Source organism: Micropterus salmoides, unplaced genomic scaffold, assembly GCF_014851395.1.
Source record: "Micropterus salmoides isolate LMB-PRFRI ecotype aquatic unplaced genomic scaffold, ASM1485139v1 Ms_hic_scaffold_5, whole genome shotgun sequence".
NCBI classification, from domain to species: domain Eukaryota; kingdom Metazoa; phylum Chordata; class Actinopteri; order Centrarchiformes; family Centrarchidae; genus Micropterus; species Micropterus salmoides.
This window is the reverse complement of record NW_024044237.1, coordinates 22,630,830-22,646,288: the sequence shown is the minus strand read 5'-3', so window position 1 is coordinate 22,646,288 and position 15,459 is coordinate 22,630,830. Positions and strand designations below refer to the sequence as shown.

Below are 15,459 nucleotides of genomic sequence, written 5' to 3'. Positions count from 1 at the left end.
CTGAGCTCGTTCCTATCAGTCACCATCGTGTCTGCCTACTGAGACCTTTAACATACAGAGCAATCTTTACTAATTTGACTATGAGGATTATCTGTTAACATTCAGTGTGTGTGTCTGCCCGCCCTCTGGGTGCACATCCGACCAGACTGTCAATCTTCTCAGTGACGCCTGCGATGGTGGCATTTGGGAGGAAGACTAACAGGGACAATGTTCGGCCTGCAACTGAATTATTCATAACCTTGCACATTTATTCAAAGATGAAGAGCCAGCTGCCACGATCGGATATGTCACTGCTCAGCCTGCTTATACAATCCTTGAACTTTTTTTCTGAATTATATCGGAAAATGATGCTGCTCTTTCATCAGGCTTGGGATCATGTTTTATCTGAGTGGACACGGTGAGAGCGAGTTACCCACTTCCATGAATAATAGAAATAATAGAAGAAAACCTGCCAAAATTATAAACAAAACATTGAAGGAATGTCAGTTATTTTGCTTAAAGTATCTATCTTCTCATGTGTTATTTGTTGCGTTACTTGCAATCGCTTATGTCACCAAAGTAACTCTTCTGTCAGAGACCAAACATCCTGTCTGCATACACAATTCACCAACATCCACACATTCATTAAGTGAGACACTTACTGATGTATACAGGTAGCCCTCACTGTTCATAGCCAGATAGAGTTTGGTCTGCACCCCTTGGATGGCCACCACTCGCAGCCCCACTGGAATAAGGTTGAACACAGCTGGAAAGGGAAGAAACAAAGAATAAACAAAGCATACAATTTCATTTCGTATACATACTAAATAAATGAACATATACAGTACTTGAGTAATACTCGGTATGCCAGAAACAAAAGGTAAACCTGAGGCAAAAAGAACACTGTTTACTGTGCCGTTTAACTCTGTCCCACTGTCACAGCACACGCCAGAAAGTGGACAAAAGTTATTGAGAGAAATCCAAATTTCAGATTAAGCCCAAAGTATAGTGAGCTCTGCCTGGTTAACTATGTAGCATTCACCATTAAGGGATTAAAATAGTTTTAAGCCTAAGTATTGCAAACAAAAATTAATTATGTAAATCTGTGAGGATGACAGTGCTGTTTTCTGACAATGCTGCTCTCTACTTCATCTACCAGCGGTCACTATGGGCCAGTTGCAATGCAGCATTACATATGAGTGCAGGAAGAGCAAAAGCAGACACACCTGTACGTAGACTTCATGTTCAAACACACACACACACAAACCTGTCTGTGACTAGCGGGCTGAGTGAGTCGTGAGGATGAGAGAGCCAGCGGCAGCCCAGCTGGCCAATGAGGTAAACCTCTACCTAATTAGTGTCAGCCTGTACAGTAGCCTATATGAGTGTGTCTGAGCGTGTTTCATAAGATGCTGGCAGGGAACCCACAGGCTGAAAAAAGAAAGCACATGAACAGCCACCTGAAAATCTGTGGTGTGCTTCTATCCCAAAAAAGACAATTTCTCGCCTTTTGTTCTGACTATTGTTGGACATACTCCCAAACACTGATGGCACCACCATTGCTGTGGAGTTTTGTTTTACTCTTTTATTGATAATACCAAATACAGTAAATAATGTCCACAGAACAATCGTAACATTCATCTCAAGTTTCCCTCTTGATTGTTAACACTCTACATTGTCACATTAGGGACACGTGTGAGAAGAGAAATGAAACTTCCTTCTCTCATCAGTTAAGCTGCGAGTCAGAGTGTTCCCTTACTATAGGTCCTCTTGTCAACCACTTAGTAGATCCCTATCTGCGGACTCCTTTGAGCGAAGAGGCTTTTTGATGGGATAGTTAATCTGCCGTTATCGCTTTAACACTGCATACCTCCTTCACTCTGGGCTTTCATTGTAAACAGTCATAGGAATGCATAATGTATTTACTTGGTAGAGTAAACGGGCATTGCCAGCGGGAACCATTCGCTCTGTGGTTCTGTCTTCCTTTTCTCTCTGACTCTCCCTCTCTGTCTTTCTATCTCTCTCAGTCTGTCTTTAGATCTGTTTTTTGTTCCCTCAAATGCCTCTTAAAAGGTTGTTCTCAACATACACTCTTGTCTGTTTGAAATAACAAATTTGAAATAGGGGTGTAACGGTACATGTTTTCGTACCAGACCGGTTCGGTACAAGACTTGTGGAACGGTGAAAATGTGCACCGAATGTGTGCTGAGCATACATCAATTCCGAGTTTGCCCATGAACATATTAAGTGGCGGACCAAATTTCCACTTTGCACTTTAGCCAAAAACATCTCTGCTTCAGCCCAGCCTTTCGCTAGCTTGTGTCATTGAAGACCCTCCCTTATCATTAATGTCTCCTGTTTGGGAACACTTTGGTTTCCTAGTGAAATACACCAACGGACAAAGACAAGTCGATAAGACGAAAGCAGTATGCCGACATTGGTCAGTAGTTTCTGCCTACACGTCAAACTTGCTAACGTTCACTCATTTGAAATGGTACCACATGAATGTGAACATCACTGCTAACTTACAAGGGAAAAAAACGAGCATAGTGCAAACGCAGTTCCCTTCTGCATTTAAATGGACTTTAGAAAAGATTTTTTTAATTTGTTTTTTTTATTTGACTCGATCTACAAGTTGGGATTGATATTGCTGCACTGTAATCCATGGTTATTTTTATTATTATATTTTATTATGTGATATTGTTTTGAGAATATTTTATTTAGTGGAGAACTTGGTAGTAGTATGAGGCAGTATTTTTTATTTTTATATATTTTATTATGTTCAATTTAAAGGTTTGTTTAAACAATTGTAAACTAATTTTGATGTTTACAAAAGTTCATAATGAACAACCAGGAAATTTATGCAATATTTTTCCCCCTTACTGTACTGGAAATAAACTTAACTAACTTCAAAACCGAGGTACATACCGAACCATAAATTGTATGTACCGTTACACCCCTAGTTTGAAATATTTTAACAGTCAGAGTATATCAACAATAACAAGAAAATTATGTCAGGATATTGGAAAGAGAAAGATCTCTTGAGCCTATTTGCCAGCCCTTTAAGAATGATAGATACATTGGATGGTGACTTGGCTGATCAGGAGCAATAGTTCTAGCTGTCAACAAGCATATACTGCTTTAGTCTGTAGTATAATACTCAATAACAAGACTTGTTAATGTTTAGCACTTCTTATTTTATTTTTTTCATGTATTCATTATATCATCAGAACTCCCCTTCCATTTCCCCTAAAACTGACTTCTCTTTACTGACATGGATGATGTTTTTTTTGCATGGTAGAGGGTCCTCTATGCATCTTAAATTCTCAGTTATGTTCTCAGGTACAGTATGGATGACTGCAGCTCACTCTAAAATTGCAGCACCAAACATATAGCTAGAGACAGTCCTAGTAGTACAGTAATGAAAACATGGCTCCCTAGGGAAACGCACACCACTCTCTATCTTGAAGCAAAATGACAGATTTGAGCATCTTTTTTTGGAGAGTATCTTTGGTATGTACTGAAAGATGCTGCCAGTAAAATGTAGTATTTTTAGGTTTACTGTACAGTAATCTTGCGCATTTTTTTTAAGCTGACAAACAAATCATAGATATGCTTGCCAAAATTGTATTTGACTCTTTCAACTAAAGACAAAGAGAAACTAACACTATAAATTTGGCAATTAAGGAGTCACACCTGAGCTGTAACTCTAACAAACTATACTCAGTGTGTGTATATAACTGTATCACAATAAATCACTTTCAACATTTTGTGAACAAATGATTTGAAGGTCTCAAACTATAGACATGAGAGACCAAGAGGAAGCAGGTTGTCATTACAAACAAATAATGCACCAGGTAATTTTAGCACTACTTGACTGAGAGGAAGAAGTAGAAAAAACATGCAATACTTTTTTATGTAGTTTTTTTTTTAGAGTTGATGATTTGATTTCTTCCTCTCCTAAAAACATCTTGCTACATGAGCAGTTCTTGTCTTTATAATTGCACCCTTCTCTCTCTGAGTTTTCTTCCTTCATACTCCCACCATGACACATAGGCACACATCTGCAGTTCACTTCATTTCAGAAGGATTACCAGTCAGTGTACTGATGGAGATTTTTTCAAGAGAGGAAACCAATTACTTCCTGGCTCCTAGAATCACCTGAGCACACAAGAGGATGACAGGGCTGCCACCCACTCACAGACCTTTCCTACTGCAGAGAAGTACATGGAACAAGAAGGGTGAGGAGGCATGAGGGACAGCTTTGACGATTGCTTGCAGGCTATCTTTGTGTCCAAATTCCACCCACCTTCAGCCTAGGAGTCATGACCAATTCAGTGTGACAATAAACCTGAAGGTTCAGGACATTTTAAACATTTATGCTATCTGTTACTCATTATGGGAGCAGCATTCCTGCAATTAGAGCAGCCTAAATATGTCATTGGAGCTATGCGATTTGTGCGACTTGGATGTTATTTCTGACATTGTTTGCTTTCTTAATGAAAATGTCAGACATATCAAACTTCTTTATTACCATAGCCAAATGGCCAAGTCCATCTTCTCAGCAAGCTACAGTAGCAAAGATCAAATCCTTGTTGTTTTTGTGTGTGCGTGTGTGCGTGCGTGCGTGTTTGAGTAGGTCCTCTCCCACCATCGCAAGACACCAGTAGCTCCAAGAGGACTGCGCTCTTCGTCACCATGGAGACAAGCGCACCCAGCACCTAACAACGCTATTTTTGGAGCAGTGCAAAGAGCTTCACTCTTTCTCCTTTTCCTATTCAGCAGCACTCTTTAATTTTCTCTTCAAAAACTATTTTGATGCCAATGCGGGCAGTTGTTATGTAAGTCACCAGAAAAGTGAGGCCATGCAGACATGACGGGTGGAGTGGTCGGGGTATGAAGTATAATAATTTGTGTGTAAAATGTTGTCATTTCATTATCTTGGTTTCTTCTCCTGCAGATAGTCTGCTCTGTGTAGTATTTAACTTTGATATTTTATTTAGGAAACTAATTCCACACAGATTACAAGGTGGTGTTGTGCTTGGACAACATCCCACTTGCATAGAGCTGCTATTTATATGCAAGATACACGCAGCACCTCTACCAAGGGAGTTATTGAATACAACGGTACTAATTCAGAGGCTCCAGAAGTGTACATCCGTTTAGTGTCGTGATCAGAATAAGCATTACATCAAAGCTGTTTCAATGTGCAATGCAGGTCTTTTTCTCAACAATATTGTTTTGTTATGGGGGGAAAAGTGGATTTCACGTAGCTCACTAACCACCATACTGTTTGAATATTTAAAAGCACGTAGCGTGCACTGAACTGTCTAATTATAAGGGGGTCTATTTCTGTCGTATTGTTACCAGACAAGTGGCTGTGCTGTTCTTCCATTGATCTCCTCTCTAATCTGTCTATTGGGAAAAAAAGAGCTGGTGGGTGTAATGGCAATGAAAAGGATGCATCAATACATAGCATAAGACAAAACTGGCTCTCACCACAGAGGCAGTGTTAGGAGATTAAAAAGTCAATCATCATCTGTGTTCAGGCTGCCATAGGAAACTTTCATTAAATACAATTAAACAGATACTCAGTACTGCAGCACTTAAATGGACTGGGAAAAGAAGAACGTAGTGTGGTGTTTCTCTGTACTATGAATCAATACTGCTTATCCACAGGAGTGAAAATAAAAACAAGCAAATCTTTGAACAGTTTGACTGCTGTTCAAAACTAAACATCAGCAATTCAGAAGGAGAATTCAGCATTTATAATCAAACCTAAGACAAGAAAAGCTACACTGTCTCTCAACGCACGGGGTATGAATTTGATGTTCAAGTTGCCATAATGTTGATACACTGTTAGATGTTATATCGCTAGTGCAGTCCTGTCAGTAGTACATGGAATTGAAAGTAGCAAAATATATATTAGACAGTCTTACTGTAACCATTGTCCTCCTCCTTTGTTCCATCAATGGTTCCATCTGCCTGCAGCTGCAGGTGGAAACCTTGTCGACTGTACAGCTTTGTCACAATCCCCTTCAGCTGGGGCTCTGCAGAGGGGACACAAAAAAAGGAAGATGCAAGAATGAAACCAGGCTGTAGAATAACATGAATGTAGCAACGTGACTCATCACTCGTAGCCTTCTAAAGGGACATGTTGAAATTTCAGTTTATAGGCTGTCAATCAAGCAAACACGGCCCAAAATCACCACCAAAAACATGTCCGAAGAAGAAAATTCAACTATTGAGATCTGGTCTTGGACATTTGGAATTTGACATTCTTAAGGGAATCCTGTGTTGTTTAATCATTTTGGAGCCAGAGTCTGGCAGCAGAGGCTGCAGTTTAAGATACTTTCACACTGGCTCGACCACTCAGTCATGGTGGTTGCCACTTCGTGAAACGGGAGGACTGATAAAGGCTCTTGGCTTGCTGATATGCTATACACAGATAGCCACTGATCTTGTAGCCACATTAGGGCCATATCACTTTTAGTGTCCAAGGGTCACACAAACAAAGCAAGAGGGCCGATGAATTGAAACAAAGAAACCTTAATGTTTGATAGAACTGTAAGATCAGATACAGAAATTGATTTTAATAGTAAATTTAAACTGCACTATAGTTTTGTTATGTCCATAATCCATGAAAGCTGACAAACTGTTTCTCTCTTTTCTCTACACTGGAACAGAGGCGACTAAAAAGGCAACCCCTATGGCTTGACAATAGAGAAATAAAACCATGGATGGACACGAGAAAATAGTATCAACTTTAGAATTGGCTTTGGGGACATGGCGTGGCTCAGTGTTCTAAGATGGCTGAGGACATATCTTGCACGTCACCCCCTCTTTCGCTCTCTATGCTTCCTGTCACTCCTCTACTGTATGTGATCTGCTCAACAGAGGTATTATGTCAGAAAAATAACTGCCTTGGTTCACAAAATAAAAAGTTCTTTGGGATATGCCCTGTAAAAAAAAAAAAAAACTAAACAAATCTAAACTAGTATTCAGATCATACAAGTAAAGTGCATTGAATACAGTACATGCATGTGATAAATATAATGCTCAACACTTCAATATGTTTTCACATAGTTTACAAGGAGTTGTATTTTTAAAACTATATTAGAATATTTGAAACGAGGAATATAGAATAGCTTTACTAAACAAATAGAAAAAAGCTACACTATAATGTGTAGCAACATACAAAACAAGCCTCTAATTCTAAAAGACAATGGTTTTAAGGGGCAGAGCATTTACTTTTGAAGTGGCTGGGTAGCCTGTCTGTGTTACATCAGTGTAATATCTGATAAGAGCTAAGTGCTCTCCATTCCCTGGTTACTGTCCCTAGTGGAGTGTCCTTTACTGTGGCTTACCACACCTTTCATCTATCCTTTCATCTCACTTATCTTTCAGTACTGCCATTTCTAACCTTACTAAGGTGCATAGTTTATTCAGTCTGTACACTGGGAATATTGCACTGGGAATGTTTTTGTTCACCTAAATGAAGAAGAGAGATCAGATTTACAATTATTTTCACACAAAGACATACATTAAGAAATGTACATATGTCAGCATCTACTGTAAACACTGAAGAACATGACCATGTGCACACAGTACATTACCAGACAATACACCAAACTATATACGCAGTCCACACTGTGTTTCCGAAAGATGCCAGTTCTTTGTGTTTGGTGAGGCACCATGTGTAAGTCACACACAGACAGCGCCTTCTTCTTGGCACTCATTGCTTCTTCCACAAGATGGAAATGGAAATTGGAAGTGAGAGTGGTGCAAAAACTGTAGGATAGTCATGCTGTTGCATAAACATGCACCCTAACCACCAGGTGCATCATATACAGGGTTATAAAACTGCTTGGAAATGAACAAAGCAGGTGGGATTGAATAAAGGTTTGGGAGAAAACACTGAAGTGAATCTTGTAAGCCTGTACAATCATCATGTCCACACACATCAAGAATCTCACGCAACTGACAAAAGGTGAGCTTTGGGCCTGAGTAAGATGTGATCAGATCAGATATGCAGCTGTGGTCACTGCACTGGATTATTAAGGGAGTGGGTGCTTTAGGCTACAGGGACATACTTCTGTCATTACAATAATAAGAGTGCTTTAAGAGCCACTCAGGACCTTGGCCCACATGACACACTTATAATACTTAGTACAAGTGTATAAGTATATACTTTTCATTTATTTTCAGGTTGAAAATCAGGTGTCTTCCATTGTTTTTTTTCCCAGTCGGATACATTTCAACAACAAAGAACTTTGCCAGCAGTATATAGGAAAATATATTTTTTGAGCTGATTGTGAGGTCTGCTTGAAATTGTAAATGAGTTAGAACCTGCTTATTTAAATCTGTATGTCAACTTGTGTCTCTCTCATTTGAGATTTATCATTTAAGTTGTAGTCTACCCACGGGTACCATGTATTAAATAATCATTTGGAAACTGATAATACAGAACTATTAAATTAGTCATGAACCAATTATTCATTTCAATTTAAACAGTGAACAACCACTTGTAAGTAACAGCGGTGTCTATAGTGATTTCCAAAATTGCCTTAATATGCACTTTTGCATATCTAGTCCAGGGTGGACTGAATAAGTAGACAGTAAAGGATGAGGTATCAGTTTAACATATCCCTCAGCACAGTCTGAGACGCCAAAGGTGACCCATCTGTGGACAAACTTCATGAGGGAGCCCCTCATTCTCCCACCAACTTTGGCAGAGTCATTAATTTATTAATTTATGATTTTTTTTTTATTCTTATATAGAAATTGAGTAGTACTTCGTATATTCTATATTGCTTAGATGGTGTTTGAAATATGATGGCAGTCTACAATAGATGAAGTTAGTGATCATGAGGATAAAAGCCTGATGAAATTGCACAACAGACCTGGTCGTCTCCTTCGCCTCTTCTTGGAGCCAAATAGTTTGACCCGGGAGAAAACGTTTAGTCGACTAGGTTTTTCACAGCTTCCTTTGTTTTTACTGGGGCTGCTAACGCAGCGACAGGCATTATTTTTCTCCCGCTCCCTCGCCTGCCTTTTCTGCCTTATGAGGGAGCTGGCGATCGCCGCAGCCATAGCCAGTTTGGCAGCTCACCGGGAAAAAAAAACTTCCGGAGAAGCGTGAAAACAACAAACCCCTTAGAATACAGAAAATTAGGTTTCGTAGGAAAACGTCCGGGCGCAGTGGTAACAATCTGCTGCGACTACAACGATTTGTTAAATAACAAAGAAGTGGACGATGAAGAGTAGACAATAAAATAGTCCCAGTCGTGCGGTAAAGCCAGTTAGATAATGTCCCAATGATTCATTTTTCACGATTTTGGGTTATTCAGGAATTGTCCGTTGCATCTCCGAAAAAAGTGAAACACACGTAAAAATAAAAGCCACACGTTCCACCGTGAAGCTGTGCAAATACTTTAACCACAGCACGCTGCCCTCCAACTGTATCATTTTCTCAGCACCACAACACATACGCACAAACCCACTGTCTGTAAGCGGTTTTGCATCATCCCACTAAACTACATGTTCGCGCACATGGTAATCGGGTAGGCAGAGAGTCGTGAATGAAGCTCTATGCGCAGCTAAAGAATGGAAACACCTGTTTGCAGACGTGTTCTTTATCTGGTTTCCCTAATACGTTACTGAAGCTGCTGCTGTCAGACAGAGACTTTCACCGCGTTATAGAAAGGCAACGCAGAGCATGTGTACGAATCACTGAGGATATTCCACTTGTTTTTCTCTCTTTTGTTGAAACGTGGCAAGGCAAGGTGATAGCAGGAGGCGCCTCATTCTGTGTGTCCGAGCCCAGCGCAAAGCACAGACTCAGCTGTGCTGCTGAGAGCATCCCACCGACAACCTGGAGAATACCCGTTAGGGAGGAGGGGGAGTGTAACTAGTGAAACACAAACCCAGTAAGTGTGCAGAGAATATGAATATGCCCATATAGGCCGTCGTGGGGTAATTCATGTTACATATCAAGAGAAAGGGGCGTAGATGGCATGGGGGCGGGGAGGTGGCAAAGATGAGGAATACAGAAGAGGCCTGGAGGGAATACCACATGTTCGATATTTTGTTAGACAAGACTGGACAGAGAGTCACGAAAAATAGTTAAGAACTAATGCTGCAGCTATGACGAATTTCGAAAAATAAATCCCATGTTTCAAACTGGGTGGGGGCTTGCGTCCAAACTAATGGGAATCGCATGCCTTAAAAAATGACTAAATACTAAGTAGCCTATAAGAATTAAAAAAATATTATTACATTGCTCGCTTAAGCGTGCAGATGACTGTGTGGAATAAACAGTGATATTATGTGATAAAATAAGATCCAGTCAGACTCAAGCCGGTGGATTATACGATATCATAAATTTCCATATGATTAATATTGTATTTCACTCAAAAATAATAATAAAAGCCTACCTATGCCATTTCACCTTTAAGATCCTTATATAACTTGTATAACAGGCTACTACTGGTACTTTATGAATTTACATCATGAAAATGCCAACTGGAAAAAGTGTGGCCAATGTTATTTTTTAGTAACGATAAACCCCAGACCAAGTGTTGTGTCCACCCCTGACAGCCAGCCTAATCTTTTCCCTCGTCCTGGAGTGAGCACACCCAACACCCTAACCAATGGTGCCATCTACAGTCCTCAACCAAAACTGCCTTCGACGTTTTATTTATCTCCTATGATTAATAATAGGCGCCAGTATCACACCTCAAAATAATGCATTTTGCATTGATTAAACTTGAGGCGTCCTATAGTTAAGTCTATATAGCCTATCTCTCTACATAAATAGAAGTACAGTAAAAATGGTAAACAACTCTCAAAAACTAAACATTGCAACTAAAAGACGCACCTCCTCCTGTTCTGAATAAACACAATCGAAAAGCTCTGACCAAACAGCTTCAAAACTCCAGAGCACCACTGTGAAGGTGTGAGCTCAATTTATTAATCGCTTAAGGCGCCTCCACTTCAGCACCACGGACAGTTCCAAGGCGGTTAACTACAGCAGAGTACCAAGAAAATCATCACTTAATAGAATAAAACACAACTCAACACTATTGCGCAACAACTTTTATTGGCATTACTAAAAGCTATAAACCCTTTCACTGAAGGTAACTTGGGAAGCTTTGTCTCAAGAACACTTAACAAACAATTTGAAGTAAAAAGGAAAAAAAAACAAGTGCAGCGTAATTCAAAAACAAGAACAGCAACCTACCTGAAACAGATTTTCTCAAGGGGAAAGTCATGATTCTCTACAGCGAAGCGAAAGCAGTTACTTGGATACTTGCAGCCCTTGGGTGCTGGAGTGAAGGCGAGTCTACATTCAGCAAAGTTCAAACCATTGTCAGACAACTGTCAGAGGCGTAGTGGGAGAGAAAGCATCGAGGCGTGGCCATCAACAGGAAGATCATTAAAGGACATTAGCGACATGCCATAATGACTTCTAAAATGCTCATTAAACATTCATTTAGTGGTCTTGTTGATCCGGCAGACAAGGGCGTGTGTTCACTGTATTGCTGCGCGCGGCGGGGCCGCATTGACTAAAAGTGATCGAAAATGTAGACTGAGATTGTACTTCCTTCTTGGGCCAGAGAAGACTTTGCTCTCATATTACAAAAAATTATGTAAAATGATCCGGTAATGCGTTGACTAAACCGGTTAGGCAGGCCTGTCCACTTTCGACTGAAAAATATCGATGCAACATGCATTAGGCAAAGTGTTTTTTACAACGACAATTCTCTGTTCTGTGAAATTGTAGAGACAGTTTTTAAAAACAAATAACACAGTGATTGACCAAATATAACATGAGATTATTTATCAGGAGTACTGCATAAATTACTGTCTTGTTTTAATTGTACAGCTCTATGTCATATTAGTCTAATTAGTCAAGGCACATAAGTAAATGTAGAGTATGGTGTGTGGCTCTTTTTATAGACGCGATTACAGAAGATTTATTGATGCACTGAATGCAATGATAGACCAAACAATGAGCTCTGAGATATAGTGAGCCTTACAGTAGGTACTTTTGAGGTCCGCTGGTGCCCGTGACTATGTATAGCTCTGAACACTAGATGGAGCAAGTGGATTGGCTATCAAGAGCAGCACATTCAACCTAAAGGGGAAATCCACCTAAAAGTAAAACTCAGTCAATTTAGAAGTCATCTCTCTTTAGATGCACCTCTCTAGGCAGAGCTGCAGTTAAATCAACAAAATTGATCTATTCACATTAAATTAGCGGATGACTGTTTTTTAGCTTTAGGAACATCACATTAAAATGCAGAGTTTTATGTAGAGCCTATGATTGTGAATCAGAAAATGTCCTCACAACGCCATTATTCTCTATCCATAGAGCAGTTGCAGGATTTTTTTTCTCTAAATGACTGTAAAAACAAACAGCACACACTGATAATATTACATTTATTAGTTATGGATTACCGTATATTTTAAGAATATCAGAGTGGAACAACAAAAAAATAATATTTCATTTAGATAGTGACTGATAACACAAGATGCTGACCAGACACTGGATACCAGTGGCTCAAATGACATAAGGCATAAAGCACTTTAGAGATAAAAGTTATCCCTTTCACTGTCTCAAAAGAGGAAGGCTAACCTTTAACCCACACAGTCTAACAAAAGATGGCCGCCAAAGGATGGAGCAAGGTCATACCGGTGTTTATAGAATCAGCATTAACAACTGGCACCTTAATATACAGTATAATAGCAATTACATCCATAGGGGCCATCTTTACTATGATGAAGAGTAGAATGCTGACGAAAAACAAATATCTTACCTCAAGCAACACATAATAAAACAGTTTAATTAATGAGAAAACCATCTAAAAATGAGCGAAACATTAATGATTGTCTTGGTGAAGCATGTTTAAATGTTTTCCTTAACTTTAGCCTGTTATTCCGCACAATTTCCGTCCATCTCCTTGAGTTAATTTTTACACATAAACATTAAGATAGAAATCATTTCTTATGATCAAGTTTTTATTTTATGTTACTTTTTTTTTACCAGTCTCCTTAACAGCAGCAAAAAGTTACTGTAGCTACGAAATTGCTGCCAAATGGTAATTGTAATACATTGTGATTGTTCTTAATACAGGCCCTTGTGACCTTCAGCAGCATAACAATACTTGAGGATGTAGCTGAACAGTTGGTATACTGTGGCCCTACTCTCTGATATACGTATGTTATTGCACTCTAGAAAAGGTGTATAACAAACCTCTCTACAACCTGATTTATACTGTAGCATACAGTATCCCTGCCTGGTTTTATTCCACCACGAGCAAAACTAGACAGACATATCTCATCACTACCAGCAGCAGATCCCAGGTTTTGCTTCAGTCATCCCACTACTGATAAGCCCAGGCCATCACTCACGCAGATAGTGTGGCCCTTCAGGAGGACAGAGACAGGTGATAAAAGTCAAGCTGCATTATACAACAGCGACACGAATCAAACACCTAAGATGTTACAAAGTACATTTGTGTAAATGTGTATAGGCCTGATAATGTCAATCCTGCTTTGTAAGCACTTTTTCTTTGCAGCAGCCAAGCTATGATGGAGAAGGAAAAATACAAAACGCACAATAGTACATGAAGAACTAGTCAGACGAGTAGAAGAGAGAGTCATATTTGAAAAAAGGTGATAAAGTATAAATCATACTGCATTTGTTTTATCCTAATTTCTTCAGTATTATTTGTATTCAGATGTCTGAAGAAAATATAGCTCTTGTTTTCTAGACTTTTTTTCTTGTTTGTCTTTTTGCAAGACAAAAGTGTACTAGAGCTATATTTGAGTCATTTGAAGTCTTCCACAGACTTAGTGTGCTCATTAGCAAGTGAAAGTTGGCCACTGATGAGCATTGCGACAAGGTAACGCACCAGCCTCTGATTTTATCCAAACACAAAAGAAATGTTTCTGTCTCAACAAATACAGACACAAGTGACCTATGTAACATACACCTATAGACAAGCAGACAAGTAAATAAGATCCACACACACAGAAACTGCTTTTGTGTTTTGTGTGTGTGTGTGTGTGTGTGTGTGTGTATTTTAGTTGCTTGTGTAGCAATGTGCCATGGGTACATTAATTACTGTAGTGCCCCAGAATGCCATTCTACTGTGGCCTCCCCGGGGCACCTTCACTGTACCACACACACATAAACAGAGGGAGAGAGGGAGAGAGATATTGAGAATGGCTAAAAGCATACAGTTCTGTCAGCTCCCATCATAATGCAATCATAGTATGTGGAATGTGGACAAAAAACTGTACTCCACCACCTGTACCACAAGAGGAGTGTCCAAATCTACTACCCGATTCACACATTTTGTTTTGCAATATACTAAAATAGATTTAGATTTGATACGCTACTAACTTTACTGCAATTTAATCGATTTTCCAATCCTTTTCCTTCGCCATTATACACAGGCAGAAGTGAAATCATACGCAGACACTACAGATTTTTCAGGCATTATTTGCAGTTGAGTTTGTTGTTTATTACAGTAGTATGTAGTTGTATAAAGATATGAACATACCGGTTTGTTTCCAATTCTGTTGGTGCAAGTTGTAGTGTGTTGGTCTGTTCTTGTGTGGTGAGAACTGCGTGCTGTGCTTACCATTTCCTGTCACATATGCCCCTACATATGCAACCCTTTGCATCTGAAGAGACCACCAAGTGTGTGAAATATTAATGCAACATATCTAAACAAAATGACATGCCAACAATAAAGACATAGATGGCTCCTACGACGTGTTTAAGAGCTACAACTGCAGAAACTGCTGGCATAGAAAAGGCTCAGAGGCAGCATTTACTCTTCTTTAGGACCGCAGGACTTCACATAGACCCAAAACCTCCCAGCACCCTACTGCTCCTGCCATCCTTGGCCACTAGAGAGCAGAGCTCCAGAGTAAAAGTGGGAGATAGGCCTGCATGCTGACAAGGTTGAGGACTGTGTTGACCTTTGTATTATTAAATATAACCAAACAATTAAAGCTTTCTTTTCCTATTAATAACCTAAGGCTGTAATGATAACACACAGAGTTTAATGAATTTTTATATTTATAGAGAAAAGTGGCCTCCAAGGGCAAACACTGAATAAATGGGGAGGTTAACCTTGCTCGTGGCATGTAATAGAGGGCTGAGTTGCATACTAGGATTGTGCCACTGATTATGTCAATATATTTCATGGTCAACTAAATTAATATCTTCATATATCATTGGAAACTGCAGTAGCAGGGTTTTTTTGCTTGACCTCTTTGTACAGAGTGAGGGGATAAAAGGAAAACAGAATGATCTCTGATAAGCTCAAAGGGTTGCTGTTCAAACCATTTGGCCCTTTGGCAGCATTCTGCTGGCTATCTGCTCTTTGTGCGTGCGCTGTTGCAGTAAATCCACTACAACAGCAGCTTGCAGCATGGTAGGCCACCAGTGCCGTAGCGATA

The 15,459-nt window shown here is 39.6% G+C and overlaps 1 protein-coding gene across 5 annotated transcripts in view; it reads right to left on the bottom strand.

The window, feature by feature from the left end:
- Positions 1–15,459, bottom strand: part of fgf13a (fibroblast growth factor 13a) — a 108,071-nt gene that overhangs the window by 24,510 nt on the left and 68,102 nt on the right. For 3 of the 5 annotated variants that reach the window (XM_038698904.1, XM_038698906.1, XM_038698903.1), the window contains 2 exons: positions 5,919–6,029; positions 642–745 (listed from right to left, as the gene is read on the bottom strand). In XM_038698904.1, coding sequence (XP_038554832.1) covers positions 642–745; positions 5,919–6,029 — 215 coding nt within the window. Of the gene's footprint in view, positions 1–641; positions 746–5,918; positions 6,030–8,882; positions 9,800–11,221; positions 11,323–15,459 lie in introns of those variants that run through there. The other 2 variants (XM_038698907.1, XM_038698905.1) reach the window with 2 other exon arrangements.